The sequence below is a fragment of the Antedon bifida genome, chromosome 1, assembly GCF_963402885.1.
Source record: "Antedon bifida chromosome 1, ecAntBifi1.1, whole genome shotgun sequence".
Classification (NCBI taxonomy): Eukaryota; Metazoa; Echinodermata; class Crinoidea; order Comatulida; family Antedonidae; genus Antedon; species Antedon bifida.
Window position 1 is genome coordinate 17533630 of NC_136226.1, and position 23224 is coordinate 17556853.

A 23224-nucleotide genomic window follows, 5' to 3' on the forward strand; every position below is an offset into this window, starting at 1 on the left:
CAAACAAAAATCTTTAAATTAAAATCTTAGACGTTGCACTACATTATTATTTGTTTGTTACAATAAATCAAGTTTGAACCATACTAATGGCAGGATGTCTGCCTAAGCAGAAGATTCCGCGTTCGAATCTCAGTTGAGTCTGCTGTTTTATTCTATCATTCTCACAGATTCTCTTAATTGGCTAGCGTTTCTCGTTGCCTGTAAATTTATAAATACATTCTTGGCTCGCTAAAAAGATAATATCTTTACTATTTATATAATTATCGTACATTGTAAGAGTGATTGTGAATTTTGTAGTCAAGGTTAAAAATTGTTTACTCTTTGTAGACAGAAAACCGCCCATAAAAGGTAGGTAGGCTGTCGTTTAATATACAGTTGCACAGTTGGCTACCATCCTATTGTCTGATTGACAATTTATTTCATTTTGTTCAGAAAGGCATTAACAATATACAAGTTAAAATTAATCATGCATATAACATACAAAAGATGGCTGATCTGGCACATTTAATTTCACACACACAAACTATCATATTGTAAATTGAAATTAAGGAACAATTTTGTGTAAAGTAATATGTATTTATATACACAAAGGTCTAAACATTTTTTACATAATCGTGTTAACAATAATAGTGCTTTGAACGATTGATTAAGGGGGTGTGTGAAAGTACGACTATGAAGCATCATAAAAATGGGCCTACGAAATAAAAATAAATCCAGTAAAAGTTACTTATCGTTCTGATAAGTAAATCACTTTATGCAGAAAATATGAATTATTCATTTTATATTCCTCTATCTAAATTGACCTAAACTGCATTATGAATTGTTGCTTTCCATCAAGTGTCTGTGTCGCCGAATGACTTACTGTGTGCTCTGCATGTCGGTTTACTTCGAACCGATCCCACGAATGGATTTTTCTCTCCACACCGAACAATGTTGTGCATGGTCAACGGATGCAAATGTCTGCATCACTATACCTACGACAAAACAAAATCGTACGACCTCACTTGTTTTTTAATGTTTCATTAATCAGACTAACGCTGCAATTGTTTTGGTACTAATTGCCAGAAGTGCGGTTCACTATGCTCTTTCGTTTGATTGTCCAGTCATGGTCTACTGTCTTTAGACACTGATGATGTTCAATATATTTCTGATTCAACTTTGATTAAGAAATGCCGTAGGCATTGTCAAGTTCATAACAATAAGCGGTTATAATAAATCTGGGACATGGCCGATTTTCTGTCATAATATTTTCAATCATAATATTTTGGATTTGCGCTAAGCCGCTTGCGTTAGTTAGACGTCGAAGATTAAAAGACCTTAGACATTGTGCTGAAATATGAACATCTGAAGTTCATCCAGTTTCCATTAGACTACTACAGTTGCGAAGCGATTGGAAAATCGGAAAATGCTACACTACACCCAACAAAATATCGACATGAGAATTCTTCGAGTCAGATGATGTTGATAACAGTTATGAGTTGTCCATCGAATAAAATGAATATGTGTATATAGGCCTACAGTAATAGAAATTCCAGTAAACTGTGTCTTACAAGCAGGAAAGATTGAGCCTTGTTTAAATAACAGGTGAAATTGCGATATTTAACGCTTTAAACTATATTTAGGGTAGCAATAAACCATGGGCACTCGAAGAAAGCAGGATATCGACTTGCATATTGCTGTTGTATTATCATTAATCGTCCACATTACAATAATCGATGTCAATACAGAATGCATATTTAAAAATCAATTACAAATAAAATATACATAAACGTTATCAAAAGCACGTTTCAAACTACTGTATTCTTGCTTTTAACGTGTGTAAGTTCTTAACCAATACTATGACAATTGTCAACTCCGCCAAAAGTAGCTGCTAAATCCAAAACAATTATCTATTATCAATCCATTCACTTGGCTTGGCATACATTCTATACTATTTTTCATAATTAGTTCATCCATCTCTTTTTTTTTTTCTTTTTTTTTCTGTTTTCTGCTGAAACAGATTATTAACTATGATTCTAGATTCACTACTAGAATGAATCAGCCACAAGATGTGGTTGCTGCATAGAATCGTATAATACACCCTTATTCAGTCACGCATCGACTCTTAAAGAACTATTTGCATACGATCCTCAACATTTACCAAGAAATTAGGCCTGTTTATCGTATTCCCATTATTTTTGTTTAAAAACTGTACAAACAAATTATATAAAGTCCTGTTATATAATATATAGTAACGGTGACCATTTTTAGTATGTCTAGATGTCTTAGTATTAGCTGTCTCCTCTCTCAAGTTCACTCTCAGAAGTAGTTATAGTACTTATGTTCTCCCTAGTTCACTCTCTAGAAGTTGTATCTCTATGTTTTCTGTCAAAAAGCATGACGATATCGCTTTTACTACTATAGGCCATATCAGACTGCTCATTTTTTTTAAATCTTTGCACGGTTCTTCTGTGACTCATATGGTCGCTATTTTCCTTTTATCACTCGTAAAAAACTGTATTTTTCCAATGTCAAAATAAATAATATCACACTTAGGCCTAATTTAGTAATTTATATTTCATACACATACACTTTTTCGTGTTTTACCTTTTTTCTTTCTTTAAAGGGCACGTATGATAAGATCTCACTATTCATACATAGAGGACGATTTTAAAGTGGAAGTCCACAGGTCATTCGGCTATGTTGCAATTTCATTTTTAATCATACCTCAGGGACAGCAAAGCAATCACAATTTTTTTCATTAGAAATGGCGTACGTTAGTAGGAAGGATTTATCCAACTAGACTGAGCTACCATGACCGTTTTAAATTAGTGTCCTGTTTAACAATATCGTTAATCATATGTCATCGTCAATAAAAGTATATAATTTTTACAAGGTAACTAGTGACTTGATAAAATCATAGCGTTAATCAACTTAGTTATACGTGACAATCATTTCTAACCAATCGATTGATAATGATTTAACTTTGATTTTATGTTTCGATTAATATTTTAAAAGAGTCGGATAGCATTTCTATTAGGGCTTACATTTCTAAAACAATACATTACTCAACATCTTATAATTAAATTACAAGAAAAATACCCCCAAGCATAATGCTTACATGCAAAAGATAATTCTTGTTGTTTTCTTTACCCAATTGGCTAGTATTTGATGGTTGGCGATGAGTTTAGGTGTTGTATGTATGTTGAGCACATTATTTCGTTATATTGCATAATTTTGGTGTTTTATCCTTTTAAACAAAGTAAAGAATTACATTTGAAATAGAAAATACAGGCCAGTAAGGGCCTACTGAAATTAGGTTTTCATATCAATGCACTCGGTACCTCGAAATTCATATAATACTGTTTGAATGTAGGCCTATTGTTCAAACCTATAGACCTATTTCCTATTCATATTATAACCTATATTGTTCATAAAAGCAATTTAAAGTATCATACACGGTATACTTTTCTAAATAAATGTATGTTGTCCCAGTGGTCTGTCAAACGAATAACTGTAACTACTACAGGTCAAGATGTCAACAAGACAAGAGGCAATCTTAAAAGTATATTTATGACACATACTAGCATTGACATTATATTTTCATTTCCCCAGAGTCAGGGTAGACTTTCTTCCCATGATGTAGCATTTTCACAGTTTGTAATACAGTTCGTACTAAGTATCCCGATTAATATCGGAGCACTTATTCAAATTACCACCAAGCACCCCCTCCCCCAACCCCCAATTCCAAGGTATAGTCATAGGACCATCACCAAATTTTGATTTTAGTTGAAGATATCTATTGTACAATATTATACAATTAATTGTTATTTACCCGTGTAAAGTGGTTCCTACCAACTCAAGTTAGCGATAACTGGCACCAACTTACACATGCAAATAATAAGTGGCCTGAACGGGCCCTAAAATTGACGCTTCCAAATGCATGATACATTTTGCATACATTATTATACGTAATGTAAATCGAAAGAACAATCAAATTTAAAATAGGAACATAACTATTATTTTAGTTTGTTACCCAGTTAATAGTGTCAACACGATCTTTTAACACTATAAGGTTTAATGTAGCGGCAGTTAGCACCAGTTAAAAGGGGCTAATTCTACGAATAGTTATTTTAATGTGAATGCAGCAAAAAATGGTATAATAAAAAAAATAGTTATTTTGCACTTGTTTTAATTGGTAACACATTCGAATGTCATCTCGAGATTGTACCAAGGATGGGATTAGTCAGTATTGGTTTGTCGAAAGTGAAATATTAGTTTCAACAAATCAGTACGGGAAAATAAGTTTAATAAAACAACATTTTTTTTTTTTATAATGTTTTTTGTGAATCTATTTAGGACTCCTCACGTTGACCGGCGGTAATTGCCTATACTGGTACGTTCTATGTCGGTTACGTTAAACCAATTGTTAAGTGATGTATGAAATAAAGCAATCAATTAACACGATTTGATATATTGAATCATTATACACAAAGGTTAATAAACGTAATGAAACTCAATATTCATTAAGTAATACAGAAAATGACCATAATATAAATATTCTACTGGCTTTTGTTGCAGTGACAGATAACAATCAATAAACATTTCGTCCTAGGGGATAAAATACATCTCCATAGTCAATAAACATAACATTTACAAGCGTAATCATCAGATACTCATATTATTTTTAATGTTTTCAGTATATATTAGGAAAGCTCCATGATACACTGTAATATGTTCTTCACATGTACAACTGTATTAGGCCTATAGAAATTATTTAAGGTTATATTTAAAAACGATGCGAAATTTAGAAGTGTTCATAGATTTAAGTCAAATTGGCTGGTACTTTAGAAATTCAATTATGATTTATTAAAAAGAAGTGGCAGATATCTATTCAAATATAAAAATATAAAATGCCATTTAAAAGTGGATTCAAATATACAATATGTAAAAATCTAAACATTTTAAATATACCATTTACATACAGTAGACTACTAACATTACATTCAGAATATCAATAATGCTTCAATAAATATAATCCCACCTTTTGCTAAATTCCTATGTGATTCCACCTCGAAACTTACTTTATTAAGATAATTTCCGATAATGAGCAAATATTTCAACAAAACAAAAATTATATGTAATAATATAACTATGTAATTTCCTAACAGTTTTAAATTATTAAGTTATAATAAGCGCGAATCCTTTTGGGAATAGCATATTGCGTTTTTATAAACGATAATTTAATCAACTATTACAACTATCACACTATAAGAATTATGATGTACAAGTACGATCATAGTTTATTCATTTCCCCATCAGAAATATGATATAAAGATAAGTATAAACGCTAATTTATCATTTTGTAGCCTAGATGTCATATTTGAATTTCTTCAACTCGGTTCTTCATTAGTCAAGTTTTGCTTTTACAATTCATCAAACCTTCACCAGTCAATATATGTGGGCTTTGATAAGATTGATAAACTCATACTCCGGTAAAGGGTTTGGATCTTTTAAAAAATGTATAGGTATTACTGTAGGCCTATCTATTAAGTAGATAATCCGGGTTTCTAATTCCTGCTAATTGTAAAACAGAAAAAAAGGTATTATTTGTGGTGAACAATTTATTTATCTCCAACGCAATCAAGGTACGATATACTATTTTTAATTTAATTAGTTCTATTCCTCCTCCATGATCAAGGTAATAATTTGTTGGCCACACGGCGCGAAAGTTTGACGACTCTTCTTAACCCTAACTCCTAACTTTTATAAAGTAAACTGCATGGCCAACTTTGACCATCTACAAACAGAATATACAAAACTATACTGTTTTAATAAAACTTCTTTTGGACCAACTATAGGGATCCTAACATGTATCCACTGATTATTCTTGTTCAATATACTATAATATAAGCCTAATAACAAACAAAATATATTCACCATAATGCTTTTCAATCTATTTCTTAATCATGTTTTATTCGATAAGTCCGAAGTGGCACACTTAAATTAGTTGACATGCAATGGCACATTGATGGCAAACAAAGTCAGCATAATCATTTTTCATCAGTCCTAAAGTAAAATTACTTTTCTTATTTTTTTAGAAAATTTCATTTTACAACGTCATTATTTGTTGAACTTTTATTATGACTGAATAATGAAATATAATCTGCGATGCAATCCTATTGTAATGCTTTTAATTTTGAACTTCTACTTGCATTCGATACGTTTTTACTTGGTAGTAAATTACTTAGTTCAGGAATACGCAATATAAAATTAATTGCTGTGGCAGGTAGCCAAACCGATGGAATGACAATACATGTTCTGTCTTTAATATCCGTATTCTATTTTTCTGTACTGGCTCAACCCATTATGTAATTACTCCCTATTACAATTATTTGAATATAAAAAAAGAATAATAACTAATCAGGTAAGACTATCATGACAAAAATTGTGTAATTATTAAAAATCAACCAATGGCCACCGGCACAATACAATATTGTTAGGGCTATTAAAAAAAAAGGATAATCAAATATAGGGCTATCTAGAATAATAGAACTCGACTGCATGTATATTATTATTATTATGATATGATTACATTAACATTTCAATTTATATAGCGCCTTTACAAGGATCAAAGCGCTTTACAATGACCGATCATCTGGTGAACATAATTATTTTGGGAAAAGATGGGTTTTCAAGAGTTTTTTGAAAATTATAATTGAAGATGAGTCACGAATTGTGCTTGAAAGGTTATTCCAAAGGTCTGGGCCTAGCTTTGAAAATGAATGTTCACCAGATGATCGGTGAACACGAGGAACATTGAGTTTAACCCATGGCGTTAGACCGTTTTAGTGTAAGTGTACAACGTTACTAGCAAGGTCACATTACAAACCGCAGAGAAAAAAATTAGGTGTTCAGACCCATAGCGTACGATTATCGTTACAACGGAAGTGCGTCATTTAGGTTGGTTCTAGTTGCATATTCATGTGCTCTTACCCACGTGTTTTCATCATTATTTCCACTGTATATAGGCCTAGATCTCAGCCCTACAATTATGACAAAATTTGACGTAAATAAAACATACCTCAGCATTTATTTAAGAAAAATATAGTAAAGCCAAATTTCTGTTTCTATTGTTTTATTTTGTAGTAAAAAACATTTTCCCCAGGCTCTTGTGTTACGAAAATAAAGCAGGCCTTCTAATGATGAAGATGGAGATTGTGTTAATCACATGGGTGGAAAAAATTGATTGTGATTAGTCCAGACCAGTCAGTTTAAAAAAACCCCTTAACTTGCTAATAAAAATGACACAGCTCCCCTTGTTTGTTTACTGAATTTTTTAGGAGTTAAGGGGGTTTTCAGCATTAAACTTGTCCAGTCTAGTCTGCCTCATATATGAATGAGTGACTTGATGTCCCACCACGCTAGTTTTTAGCTTGAATGAAATGCGTGAATGGCTCTTAGCTAGGCCTAAATAAAAGGGGACGGGATCGTAGTCACTATGTTTAAATACAAGGTGCATTTATTTATGTCATTTGTTAGAAAATATAATGGTAATCAATTGATACATGTAGTTTGTAGCCTAGTTAGGCCTTATTTATTCTGGTCTTTTTGTTGTTGAAATCCATCTCTCACACATTGACGATACAAGATGTCAGCCTAGGTCAAACCTTGTTTCGCGTCATAACAGGAAACGTTCTGATTGGATACAACGTTGACTTACAGTAGCGTCGTACGCTAAAACGGTACTATCAACCGTTTTCCACTACAACGCTACAACCGTTGTACAACGCGTTGTACGCTAATCCCCAACTGTTCAGACACACATTCTTTTAGCGTCGTACGCTAAAACGGTCTAACGCCATGGGTCTGAACAGGGCCTATTAGGCTATGTTCAGACCCATGGCGTTAGACCGTTTTAGCGTACAACGTTACTAGCAAGGTCACATTACAAACCGCAGAGAAAAAAATGAGGTGTTCAGACCCATAGCGTACGATTATCCTTACAACGGAAGTGCGTCATTCAGGTTGTTTCTAGTTGCATATTCATGTGCTCTTACCCACGTGTTTTCATCATTGTTTCCACTGTATATAGGCCTAGATCTCAGCCCTACAATTATGACAAAATTTGCCGTAAATAAAACATACCTCAGCATTTATTTAAGAAAAATAGAGTAAAGCCAAATTTCTGTTTCTATTGTTTTTATTTTGTAGTAAAAAACATTTTCCCCAGGCTCTTGTGTTACGAAAATAAAGCAGGCCTCTTAATGATGAAGATGGAGATTGTGTTAACCAGTCAGTTAAAAAACCCTTAACTTGCTAATAAAAATGACACAGCTCCCCTTGTTTGTTTACTGAATTTTTTAGGAGTTAGGGGGTTTTCAGCATTAAACTTGTCCAGTCTAGTCTGCCTTGTATATATGAATGAGTGACTTGATGTCCCACCACGCTAGTTTTTAGCTTGAATGAAATGCGTGAATGACTCTTAGCTAGGCCTAAAAGGGGACGGGATCGTAGTCACTAGGTGCATTTATTTATTTCATTTGTTAGAAAATATAATGGTAATCAATTTATACATGTAGTTTGTAGCCTAGTTTTTTTTAACAGTTGTATTTGTAGCCTAGTTAGGCCTTAAATTATTCTGGCCTTTTTGTTGTTGAAATCCATCTCTCACACATTGACGATACAAGATGTCAGCCTAGGTCAAACCTTGTTTCGCATCATAACAGGAAACGTTCTGATTGGATACAACGTTGACTTACAGTAGCGTCGTACGCTAAATCACACATGTAAACCGGTGCTTGACCATTTACGCAATTATAAACTTGAACTAAAATTTTAAACTTAATCCTTTGTTCAACTGGCAACCAATGCAATTCTTTCAGAAACGGGCTAGTATGAGTACGCCGTGGTACATTATAAACCAATCTTGCCGAACGATTGTGAAGTTTCTGTAAACGATTAATGTTATCTTTAGTGACGCCGCCAAGGAAAGAATTGCAATAGTCAAGCCTGGTCAATACAAGAGAACAGCATGGGCACATTATATATTTTGTGATATATTTGTTTATAACAAACAAGCAAAAGAGCTACCAATTTCATAGAATTTTTTATTTTATATACCGTATTTTTTTATTCAACATCTTACACGGCATGTTTATTTATATCATCTCGTTAATAGTATGATTATCTCAGCTCATTATAAACCCTACATTTTAGTTTATACTCCCAACAATGTTTATGCTTCCTTAATGAAACCTTTTATGTAGGCCTGTGACTAAATAAAAACATTTTTTTCCAATCTATAGATTAAATGTAATGTTTTTGTCAGAATACTGTTACTATAAAATGTAAAACTTCAATCAAAGCTTGGTTCCCACTTTTGGATACAACGCAATGACGTAAGTGCGCCGCAAGAAAGTGATGGGAACTGCGCATATGCCGTTGCGTTGCGTCCAAACCAAGCTACACACTACAATATAACTTGTTTAGTCATTTTCTGTGTGATAATATACCCGTAATATTCATAATTATAGATTAGGTTATGGCTTTTTTTTCCAATCAATAATAATGATATTTAGAATAAATCCATTAATTTGAAGTGCTTAAGAAATGAAATGAGATACTATGCATTCTTAGAATATATAGAAAGGAATGTTCCATCTAGCCGATGGGTAAAATACAGTATAAGCTGCTTAAAAGTGATGTATAACAAAATAAAGAATGATCCACAGAGTTATATACGAGCGTATAAAAGAATAATGATGAACATAATAGTATTTTATCTCAATTTTCCCTGTGGCATTGAAACGTTTTTTTCTAGGTTGACACTAATGTGCTTATAATAAAAAATAAGAATGTTCACTGCATTTCTTTACGCTTAAATTGCACTTACTTCACTAGAACGCAACGCAAAAACGTAGACACAAAACGAAAATAATTCGACCAATGACAAGCGACGGTTCGGACATTTTTAAGCATGGGTTACAATTATATACATAGGCCTATTTGTGGATTTAAATGCCATTAGGGTTTCACGTTTGTCCATATGTCCATGTATTGCTTTTTTTTTCCAAATATAGACCTGTAACCTCTATATAACATTATGTATTTCTTTATAGTGGGAAAATTGCAGAGCTGTGTGGTGTCCGGACATTGGTGTGGAGTTACGTTAGTTTAATGCGTATGTTATGGTTCCTGATGATGTGGTTTGGAATCCGGAAAGAGTAGTATGAGGTTTAGAAAGTACCAGGTTCTTAATAGGAGGCCCGGTTCGAATAGCACGGCGGTAAGGGTCACGAATTGTGTGAGTGTGGGACATATGGAGCGGATCTGGGATGTGTTTCTTGATGACAAAGACTGATTTTGGCGGTGATTATTTCAAAATCCTTTCGTTATAAAACATTTCATAACCTTCAAGTTATCGGCATAGCTTTCGTTTTATATAATAAAACAAAATAAAGGTATTTTTATTATTGGCAGTGATAGCGTTTCATAAACTATGGTACCTATATTTAATCAACTAGAAGGTGGGATTTCACTTTCCTTTGAAAGCATATCAATTCAGTTCCTATCTAATCTATATTATATTCCCAAATGAAATCCGGTATAAATATCATAGTGACCTACTTGCAAAAAAGAACCTATTAGAAACGTCTACTGTTTAATGTCCGAGAATCTAAGGAAAATAAAAAAGGATTCAAGTTCTAGCAGAACTGAAACACAGATGAATATTTAAGTGCATGCTATCGAGTCCGAGTGCTAGTGGATGGAACACATCTTCCTGGTAGATTTAACCAAGTCAGGCAGATTTCAGCCTTAATTACATGTACTAAGAAAGTTATATCATCTGTGTTAACACCATAATATCCATGAGTAGGCCTATAGTGTTTGGAGGGGTCTGAGGTATACTCGACGTGACCAAGTCCAATAAGACAGTAGTGGATATTCTTCTAGCTGAAATGTCTACAGAAGGTCTACAATGATTTTTGGAAATTTGGAGTCTACCACTCGATTCTGCAGCTGTAACTAGATAGAGTCTAATTGACTGTCGCATTGGGCATCATGAATAGGATCGTTATACCTTGTAAATATGATGACCTAATGACAGATATATCGTGTATTAAAAGTATTTTAATACATCCAGACATGTATCTAGATGACTTGTGATAGTCAGTTAGACTCTATCAAGTGACAGCTACAGAGAATCGGGTGCCCATACACTGTACATACAAGCATACTCAGAGAGGCCCACTCCGATGCCATCGCGATAGTTCTCCAATATTCATTTTAGACTGAAAGATGCATGATTTAATTTTATTTTTAATCTTAAAAACTAATGTTGCATTCACTATTTTGGTCATCAGAAGAAAAAAATCTCCATTGACTTAGATCTCCTTGTATTTAAATGATGTGCTGTATCTAAGGAAATATCACACAACGTATAATATGCGACACTATGAAACCCGAACCTAATTCACATGTATCAAACCATTTACCTAGATACTGAATAAAAAAAATCCCTAACATTGAAGTGGGTCTAAAGTAATTATATTGAAATTTATAAAATAGTGTTGGTATTTTGACACACACACACTTAACTGTAAACATAGAGTAAAACTTTTTTTGCTCCGGGGCGTTGCTTGTGGCACTTTCCACATATCACAATACCATAATGAACTGTGTAACAGTTTAAATCTATCAACATGTAGAATAAAAGCAGGTGGTAATTATAATGAATGGATGTATTAATGTTAGCAATGCTTATCATGAAGAACACCAAAGCAAAAAATACAAGTGTATATATTTAAAAAAGATCAAAACAGTAAGTAGAGATTGATATTAGTGCGCATTATTTATTATTAAAATACGAACTGATTTACTTTCGCACTCTCTTTAAATTCTCTTCAGAGAAAAAGACGGTTTTAATATGGATAATAAAGTAAGAAGTAATTTGTAAGATTCAGCAAGTCGCTTCTGGCAATGTATAATATCGCAATATCTCACGAATACCAGATGAACGTCGTCAAATATTTGATCAGGCATTAATTGTTATCTACTTCGTTGAATAATACCGTAGTGAAAGTTGATTATAGTGTTAATACAAATACAATCAGTATGGTAACACCAACTGATGTTGTAATGATAAATATGATAGGCTACATTCATTTTCATTGAATTTCAGCCATTGATGCCAAAGGAATTCCCCCACACTTTTATAAAAACAAAATAATTTGTCTTTTTTAACGACTGGTGGTCTGGCGCCGGTCTCAGATAAAAGAAAACGGAACAGGAAATTCCATACGGTACGATCTCGTATACGAGCCCAATGTCATCCACATTTTAATATGCTCTTGCTTAAACAATTATCTTTCGCGAGTGTTACCTTAATTTTAATTTGATGTCGTCATCATGTTAAAATTTGAATTTAGTTTGGTCTCGTCCTTTATGCTTGCTGATACACACACTACACAATTCAGCACAATAAACATACTTCGTACTGTTTCACACATTAACTGTGTACATGCATTTGTTCAAATCTAGTTATTTTTGTATACGCTATTAAATAAAAATATATCATAGTACCTCACTCATTTGTGCTAACATAAACAAAACTGTATGTATTAGTTTACACACCATTGCCTAATCATTTTACAGCAAATAGTTCAATTAATATTTTGTTTAACAAGTGGAAATAATCAACAAAGTACCGATTTTTACAGCATGCGCGTAACTTTGTTGCTAAGTGACCAAGCATAATGACTAAACAAATACCTCATTAAACTCTATAATATTCGAAACAAAAGATTGCTTTCTTATTTTGTATTAAGGTCTTAAACTATGAAACCTATACGTTATGGTTGATAATATACACAATAGTGTAATTAATTAATTTTTCAACAATAATAATTTACTGCTATTGTTACTACATCCCAGATATTACAATATTTGTACACTCTGCCAATAATTATCAAAATACTATACTAAGTACTTTATTATTTGGTTCTCATGAATACTAATAAGTTTTAGACAAAAATCTACTAAACCACTTTTCACATTAGTATAGGAATAATATTGATTAATGCCCAAAGCTGGATTCGTATAATTATTATAATTTCAGGATTTTTTTTTCGTCTTTTCAAATAATGAAATTGATGCTATTGTAATTTCGTTACAAATATGATCATAGGGTAATGAATTACATGAAAAGTAGAATATCGATCTTTTGTGTCTTTCATTAGGTACTGATTAATCTTACAGAGGTGACTGATTCTATCTTTGTAGTAGGAAGTCATTACTTAGCACAGCAAATTTATAGTAATTACACCAAGAAAGAGAGCAATACTTATATAATCATCATTATCATTAACATAATAATATCATTGCTGTGCTGCTAGGCCTTATTCGATTCATTCGTTTCATCTCCCCCTTTCATATCTTTGAACTGATATTTTGTGTTGGAGAAGATATACATCAATAGCAAATGAAGCTATTACTACCATTAAGTATTGGAGATAATACCAAACATTTGTGACACCAACTAACATATGTACAGCGATAACAACATATGTATGAGACATACGGCAATAATCGTAAATCAAAATATCACTCGAAAATAGACGCGAGTGGTCAGCGTACTCGTACGTAATTTATAATTTGTAAGACAATAGTTTAGGATCATTGTTGTATAGTCGTGATTTATAGGAGGGCGGTGGGTTGGCTTACCTCATCTTCGATCCGTCAATAAGCAATGTAATCACTGTGAAATGAATCTGAATTTACAGCTAATTTTGCTTTAAACAACATGCTATACAAAAATAGTCTGCATGGAATAGTCATAAATATTCATTTGGTAACTTCCGATATCGATGGTTATAAAAAGGCAATTTAACAACAGGTTGCTCCGGAGACCAAAGCGTTTATCTGTGGCTGCGACATGATCAGTTCCACGCCCCTTAACAAACAGCGCGCCGCGGAGGATGTACATAGTAGCCTACAGTTACTGTTGGTATTTGTCGCAGCCAGACATATCTTATCAAGGCGAGCTCAGTGTCCTCCTGTTGTCAGATTGCATTAGTTATAAAGGATCGATCATAAAGATAATGTAGAATATAGGGATTGATAAATTAGTTTTAAGTGGGGTTAGTCACTGTGAAAGCAAAAGCTTGATTCTCTCATTACTAGAACGCAACGCAATTACGTAAGCACAACGCAGGTGATTTAACCGATCACGGTGGTCGTTAAATCATTACGGTGCGTCTTAGTTGCAGCTTTCCATCAGTGCGTCAGCAAAGCTCTGCCTACACTACCAACCTTCATATGACAAAGAAAAAATTGTGATGTGCCCATATGGATACGATGATGTCATATTACTACCATATTATTTGGGCACATCAAACATCTTTGTCAAACTAGTTTGATAGAGTAGACACAGCTTAAAACGTGATTCTGAGGATTCTGGGAGCAGTTTTTATGCCACGTGATTTCAATGGAAATGATGGCGTTGTTTTTATTTATGATATAATACTCCTTAACCTTTTTCAGTAACAGAGTAAATCATTTATAGATACTTCATTCATCATATCATAAATTGAATGACATAATGTTATCAGTAAAGCCAATAAAAATAGTTAATTAAGATAGCGTTAAATACCGAAGTGACGTGCTCAACGACATTTTATTAAGAAACAATTAATTGTAATTAATTTTACAGATAAAAAAAATCAGCGAATTTGTGATATTTGTGGCTTTTTTATGTTCTTTTAGGAAATTTTATAATTTTTACATTTAATTTATGTAATTTTTCAAACAAGCGAAATAATAGGGCCTACCTGTAGGCAATTTTATGACTTTGTAACGTTTTGTTTTTAAATAATTAATTCATATAAATATTTCGGATTAATTTGTTTTTATTGCTTAATTGTTCTTATTTGTGCCGAGTGGTTTAAAATAAACCGCAATTGTATCATATAAACATTTAAATTGAATAAGGGTTAAATCAACATTGCGCAAAACAGTTTGATCATTAATTGTCTTTATTTGCGTTTTCTGGAGAGGTCCACTCTTGAAAGCATCGATTTCAATTTGAACACTTATAAAGGCAGACAGGTTGAAATGGCGGCAAGTTTGTAGGTGATTGGTTTCAACCGACACACAGAAATATGATACAACGGTTTCACTGTATTCATTATGGTATAAATAAATAAAATCGAAATAAATTCACTAATGTAAAATGCTAGATGTTTGAGGATTACCATTTCCTGTTTATTATTCACAAACGTTCTAGAGTATCAATACAATTTAAGCAGGAAAGTTCCTTGATGAAGGGTTACATATCCATAACAAATAATATATATTGGTGTTAAGGTTAAGATCTAATGTATTAGAAATTGGCTACACAAATTAAGGCATCGATCTTTGACTAGGCCTGGATACATGTCATTCTGACTGCTGAGTAAACCAGCCTCGCGTTGCACAATATTAAAACATGTTCAGAAAGCTGACGCGCTTCAACAGTTCCTTTTATCTTATGTAATACTGGAAGAAATACGTACCCCGGAGCGGGTACCACTCTCCCTCCCTACTCCAATAGTTTTAAAACCTTCCCAGTACACAGCCCGGCCATTAAATTCCATTACTCCCAAGCCACATTTTCTTTAAAATGTAGTTCTCAGTACAATTACGGTCATTTTGATACTCAATTACTCCCCCTCCGCAGAGACTCCGCAATAATCCCCTCGAGCTCCTAACCCTAGAGTGAGTCAAATACCGCAGCTTTAACCTTCTCAGTTTAGTTTTGATAATACAACACTACCCCCAACCCCATAACCCCCCAAACCCTCATCCCCACACCCGAGGAATTAAAAAAACAAAATGTACTTTAAAACCTGTTCCCGGCCCGGTTGGTTTATATCCTGTGTGTATGGATGCAACTGTGTAACGAACAAACTTTTATAATTTACCGGTAGATTTCCTCATGGTAATATTTTGAAAACTGATTGAAGCAAAATCATTCACTAAAAAGTTAGGACTATTATTAATAGGAAAAATGAGAATATGGAAGTTTAGTTCGTTAAGGACTTACCATAGCCGGAAAGAAGAATATCGCATTTTCTCTCTCTCTTTTTTTTAATAGCGAACGTGTTTTACCACGTTAAAAAATGTCAAAATCATAAAGTTTCTATTTTCTTCTTAGTTCTAAGATAATGTGATGATAAGCTGTCATGCAATGTCAATATTTGTGTTACATTTTAATGCCAATGTCATTCAGAGATAAACAGATAACCGTAAAATGGTTTGAGTCAACAATTTATTTTAATTATCGGAAGCAGTGAAATAAAATAATGGATTCGAAAATATCATGATTGAAGTACACAATAGTAAATGAAATATTGAAGTATCAGTGCCAGTATTAATATTTTGGTATTTATTTATTTTATTTTATGTCTTTAGGCAAATGTGGCCAAGGATTACCAATAGTAAATTTATCACTGTCCTATCAGATAGGTGGTAATCCCACTGATATACGCACCCAATTCTGCGTTTACTGTATCTTAAGATGTGTAGTATTTGATGTGTCACATAATGGTCTCAGTATGCGAAGCGCCGCTGATTTGGAGCTTATCATATAGAAATATGCGCTATATGAGCGTAATGGTAATTTTTTTTTACAATACCATAGCCCTACAATCTATGAGCTTTGCATAGATACACTATTATGAAAAATCGACTATTTTACGATGGATTTGGTGCAAATTAATACGTTTAATAAGGAGGATATCCCTACATTTTCAATCAACGGTTAATATTTTTGCTATACTCTGTAGTTTGACGGATATTAATAAAATAATGACAATAATAATGAATCGATCAGCATAGGAGAGACTTTTAACAATTTCCTTTTGTCAGTACCCAGAGAATTACTTTTTAAATAAGTATTACAACATTCTTTTTTGATCTAAAACAATATAATTAATATACAATTGTAATTTCAACTACTACAAAATATTTCATTCATATTGCTTCCTGATTTTTATTTCAAGATATTAAATTTAATATATTCATTGAATTGTATAGATTCCAAATACTGTGTGCATATCTCGAATGTTCTTACGATGAATGAAAACAAAATGTATAAATTAGTTTGCCGTGATTAATTAATACATTTTAAGGGCGTCTCCGGGGCACATTTCATTAAGATTAATATATATATATATATATAACTATATAATATAATATAAGTAACTTCATCCACATTGATATTATTAATTTGTTTTTTTTTTACAGCAGTAAATCAGAATGACAAACGTAGGCTATTCTTCTTTTTAAAATGGTGTTACGAACGAAAAGTAGAATTATATCTTGCAATTGTTTAAAAAATGTAATATTTCTATGTAGGCCTATTTCTCTTGATTTAGGGGGCCTATATGGGGTTTATTTCTATGCATCTCTCATTTGCAATCGTGCGAATCAATTTTAGATTAGAAGTTGCATTTTTCAGGTCGTCATTTAGCTCATTCCAGAGTTTGGGACCAGAATAAATAATAAAATAATAATTGAGATCTCTTAATCTTACAAAAAGAATAGTTAACTGGAATTTACACAGTGCTTTGCGTAAGCTATACGCTTGATTATCTGCATTGTAAATTGGCATAATAACTTCAAATGAAGCAGTTTTAGCAGTTTAAACAAATGTTAGGAAGCGGATTGAGGGGTGAGAGAGAGTGTGGGGTGAGGAAGTAATAAGCCTAAAAATTTGTGTATGTATTTTTTGTTTTACCTCTTACGTAAATCATGAGATAATAGTTGATGTTTGAATTAAGCTACATATCTTTTGAATCAAAGTTATTTCGCTTACTGAAACGATAAATAAGTAATAAAGTAATAAATACCTTACCTGTTAAATGTTAGGAAATCCAAATTTGAGACTTCACCAGCGTTCCGTTTACCGACTAACGTCGATTTTGGCTTGCTTCTACATAAGGCCCTGACAAGGGGACAACGGCAACCAGGTGGTATTCTACAATCACCCGATCTAGCATCTGGACACTTGCATTTCCTCCTGCCACATTGGGTACTGTCCACAAACATTGCCAGTATCAGTAACAATGTTATCCATAGCCTTCTCTGCATATCTGGTATGTATATATTGTTTAATCTTGTGAGATCGTTATCACTCCAAAACTTCAATTGAACAAGTCTTTAATGTGTATAATTCAATTACTAACTGCTGGTTCAGTACCACCTATTTCTATTCTTTGTGTGAGCTGCGCAAAACAGGTCTTGATTCGTTGACTACTAAATGCAATTTGAAGTTCGAACCACTGTTCGCCAATATAACCTTGTAGAATGGCTTATTCGGTTGATTAAACTGAAGAAATACCAAAACATCCACGCCTTTACAATAACTGTCGGAGTAATTACAATTCAATAAAATGCAACAATTGGCTCAATTGATATATTTATAGTGTTGATAAACTTTTATTGTAGTAAATAAAATAATCTAAATCGTTTTTGGATAAAACATTCTGAGGACGACTCTCTTCTGTATAAGATAGAGGGCGCTATATTAATTACATTAGATGCAAATTATAATTTTTTTTCGGTAAATTCCAAAGACGTAGACCTAGCTACTATATAGTATCTTGTCATATGATAGGCCTACCGATATTAATTATGCTACTTACGCTCTTATAAATCACGGCCACCGTACTTAACTAATTGAGTTTTCTAGTTAGCCTAAATAGTGATACATGTAAAAGACTAAAAAAAGCAACAAACGGAAATTCAACAACAGCCAAGGCAAACATAGCCTACATGCCAAAAGAGACCAACGACAGGTTTTCCTAAAACATGATGTTTATAACACGAAAGTAAAACAAAATCAATTATCCTTATTTAAAATTCAAATTTAATTACTTTGATCAATAATTCATGGTGTAAAGTATTTTTGAATTTAATTGATATAAAGTTATGATTATGTCGTATTTATTACTTAAAAGCATAATAAATAATAAGATTACAATTCATTCTAATTAATTCATACCCAAATAATAATAGAGGTAAAAAAAACTGAACCTCCAGACTAGGCTTCCAAGAACAACTGAAATATGAGCCAACATGGTGTAGCTCTCCGGGGTGGAGTACTGAGTGGATAGGCGGGTTAGGTCAAGCCTATCAGTATGACAAAATATGAGAATCTAAGTACGTACCCATACAAAGAAATCATGTTATAGTAGAGAGAGCCAATACACAAACGTCTTCTATAAAAAGTTTGGGTGGGGAGGGGGGCATTTTTTGTTAATAGCTTTGTGGGGTGACAAAAACGATAGGGGTGGATGCCATCTTCAGTTTTTTAGGATTTAAGTTCAGTTTATGTGGTCAAAAAAGGTCAAAATATTGGATTTTTATTTTATTTACGGAAAATCATCTATATCAACAGATCTATCTAAAAAACCATTTTAGAAGATCAACTGATGTTTCATATTATAGTAATTATGATATAAACATTTTATTTTACACATAAAAACATAGGAAATGAAATACATTATTTTTGTTATATCCAAAAGGTCGGCAAATCAAACAGTATGGGGTTTTTTACCGGAAACCAATAGAGAATGACATCATCAAGATCTATAATTTACTATAACTGGCAAGCTGACGATAAGTACAAATTGTTATGCATTGACAGTTACGATGATTTCGTGATCTATGAAAAAATCAATCCATTATAACATATTTAACCTTGGCTTACTAACTGCTAAATGGGTTTCTTATAGAAATCTGGGAATTGTATATTACACCATTGTTACACTGTTACACTATTTGTGTTATGTAGAAAGATTGAAAATAAAAATAAAAATATTACAACCTATTACTTTACAGCATAACACTTTTCATCTCCAAATTAAAACACACCTTAAAGTAAAGGGAAGTTGACGGAATGTTTATAGTCTGTACAGTGGGTCTTGTATCTGAAACTGTTGAAAAGTATGTATAATTTTCTAATTCTCTTTCTAATTTATGTATGCAGTCTTGCTTCCATCTACACAAACGTTTAGTACATCATTTTAATCAAAGTTACTGTATTCTAGTTTTATCAAAAACAGTGTTGCCTAAGTAAGGTTTTCTTCTCTTTCTCCTTCTCTGGGCGTGGTCATTTGATCAGAAACTGTGTTGTCTAAGATCAGTAAGGTTGTTCCTCTCCTTATCTTTCTCCTTCTCTGAGCGTGGTCATTTGTTCAGAAACAGTGTTGCCTAAGATCAGTAAGGTTTTTTTCTCTTTATAATTCTCTTTCTCCTTCTCTAAGCGTTTGTTCGGAAACAGTGTTGTCTAAGATCAGTAAGGCTGTTCATCTCCTTCTCTTTCTCCTTCTCTAAGCGTGGTCATTTGTTCAGAAACAGTGTTGTCTATGATCAGTGAGGTTGTTCATCTCCTTCTCTTTCTCCTTCTCTAAGCGTGGTCATTTGTTCAGAAACAGTGTTGTCTATGATCAGTGAGGTTGTTCATATCCTTCTCTTTCTTCTTCTCTAAGCGTGGTCATTTGTTCAGAAACAGTGTTGTCTATCATCAGTGAGGTTGTTCATCTCCTTCTCTTTCTCCTTCTTTAAGCGTGGTCATTTGTTCAGAAACAGTGTTGCTTAAGATCAGCAAGGTTTTTTCTCATTATCTGTCTTCTCCAAGCGTTTGTTCAGAAACAGTGTTGCCTAAAATCAGTAAGGCTGTTCATCTCCTTCGCTTTCTCCTTCTCTAAGAGTGGTCATTTGTTCAGAAACGGTGTTTCCTAAGATTAGTAATGTTTTCCCTCTTCTTCGCTTTCTCCTTCTCTAAGAGTGGTCATTTGTTCAGAAACAGTGTTGCCTAAAATCATTAAGGTTTTCCCTCTCCTTCGCTTTCTCCTTCTCTAAGCGTGGTCATTTGTTCAGAAACATTGTTGTCTAAGATCAGTAAGGGTTGGTCATTTGTTCAGAAACAGTGTTGTCTAAGTTTTTCTTCTCATAGTCTTTCTCCATCTGTACTGGCCTTGGGCATTGATTTCAAATACGTAGGCCAGTGGCCTGAAGTATATAAACATATAGATATACACAAATAAATTCTTTCCCTTATCACATTCTATAACATATGTAAAGGTAAATCATCCAAGTCTCAGTCTCACTTATATCAGGATTTCCCCACTTACAGTTACAGTTTTAGTGGCTAAGACCAACCGTTTCCAGAGTCTGGAATACCCTTCCATACTCCACAACTGCGACCATTATTTCCAAGCCTTCTCTAATTTTTAGTAGCTCTCCCTCCTCAACCTCTATCTACACATTGAGTGATACTCCAGTTGGAGTTTTACAATTACATAATCAAGACCAAGAATGTTTCTTGTATTTCATTAAGATAAAAGTTAACCCTTGACATTTTAAACAGCATTGTAGGCATATGAATGAATGCAAATGTGTGTAGTTTGTACAGGTGTGTATATTAAACAAAATACATTTTCTAGTCTAATCTTTAAAAAAATTCCATTTCCCATTTGAATTCCAATTGGTTCTTTTATCCATAAATGTAATGACAATTCTTTGTTTTCACAATAATATATTTCTGTTGATTAGATTTAAATTCATCGGTTTCCAGAAATGTTGAATTGACTAACAATTTGGAGATACAATAAAAAAGAAGATTTAGAAACGTACCTTTAGTTTATTTATAATTTCGGTATCAATATATTTTGTAGCCATACATAACCAAAACCAATTGACAATAATAGATGTTTAACATGTGTTACCCAGCATTCTTCATCCATTTCGGTCATTCTTAGTTGAAACAAATCATTAGCTATACAATCTTTTGCCAAAAAGTGTGGTGTGCCTATATATGGACATTTAAATCAAAGTTACTGTATTCTAGTTTTATCTTAGTAATTTGTTCAGAAACAGTGTTGCCTAAGATCAGTAAGGTTTTTCTTGTCTTTCAATTTCTCTTTCTCCTTCTGGGCGTGGTCATTTGATCAGAAACAGTGTTGTCTGCGATCAGTAAGGTTGTTCCTGTGGTGCTGTTCCTGTGTGTGCCTATATATGGACATGATGATGTCTTATCACTACCATATTTGGGCACATCACACCTTTTTGTCAAACTAATTTGAAAGTGTAGGCAGAGCTTTATATTCTATTTCTCTCCAAGTTTAATAATCTGTGTCACCAAGGTAATTGTTTGTTCTAGAGAATTCTTTATTTTATGTTTCAATGAGAAAGAACAATAGATTAGAATAAACCAATGATTTTACGTTACGTTACGTTACCCATTGTTAAACAAAATTAATAATAGGTTGAATCAGAATGTCATAGATAGGGCGTAACATTCTACGTTAGAGAGTGGGCATTTATTAATTTGCCAAGAGGGGAAAACTAGCGTTTTTGGGCGAAAAGAAGAGAAAGGATCAGTTGATATATATTACTGTAGCAGCAGTGAGTAACGCCATTTTTAACATTTAAAAGAATAATGACGACGTGTCAGACGTAAATCAGGGCGATAGTTTAGTCTTTAATTAATTTATTTTAGGTAGCTTCTTAGTATACTTAACTCATTGATGTCAAAGAGGACCGTAAGAAAAGGAAAATTGAAATAAAGAAACATTGAAGTTACCAGAATTTAAAAAAATACTAAAAATAAACTAAAACTAAAATGTATTAAATTAAACTGCAACATAATGTATTATAGTATACAATCTAATATAAAATCTTGAAAACCCCAAATTTCTGAACCAAATAAAATAACAGATAAAATGTTAGCATACAAAATAATATTCCAAACATTAATAAGTAGATTAATGTGAGGCGTTTGTATACCTAAAGGGGCCATTTTCTGCTTGTATACTTGTTCTCAATTGCTTTTGCGCCCAACGACAACTAGAACTTACAGTAAGTGACCTAGTTACGGTAACCGTTAAATATCCGGTAGTATGAATGATACCTTATGTAGAGGGTTTCTATGTCTACTTACACCAATACCGTACAATATAATAATATTGTTATGCCGACAGTCTTGACACGTACTTTTATCCAGTATTTAATGGCTTCAGTCAATGAAAATCAGTTACAGATTATTAATAGAATTTAATTTCATTTTCTCAGTGTTTTATAACATATATAGTGAACATGTTAGTTTTAGTAAAATAAAATCTAAGGGACCAGATTCTCTACAGACGTATTTATCAACTGCTTCGTACCATTTTATTCTAGACATGTTATTGTAGATCCT

General features: G+C 32.9%; 1 protein-coding gene across 2 annotated transcripts in view; it reads right to left on the reverse strand.

Moving 5' to 3' along the window:
• The window catches only part of LOC144845180 (uncharacterized), a 58596-nt gene extending 40249 nt beyond the window's left edge, over positions 1-18347 (reverse strand). For both annotated transcript variants that reach the window (XR_013612502.1, XM_078702351.1), the window contains exon 1: positions 17876-18347. Coding sequence is in view for 1 of the 2 variants with exons in the window: in XM_078702351.1 (XP_078558477.1) it covers positions 17876-18111 (236 nt within the window). In the remaining variant the exon portion in view is untranslated. The remainder of the gene's footprint in view (positions 1-17875) is intronic.
• Positions 18348-23224: the final 4877 nt, after the last annotated feature.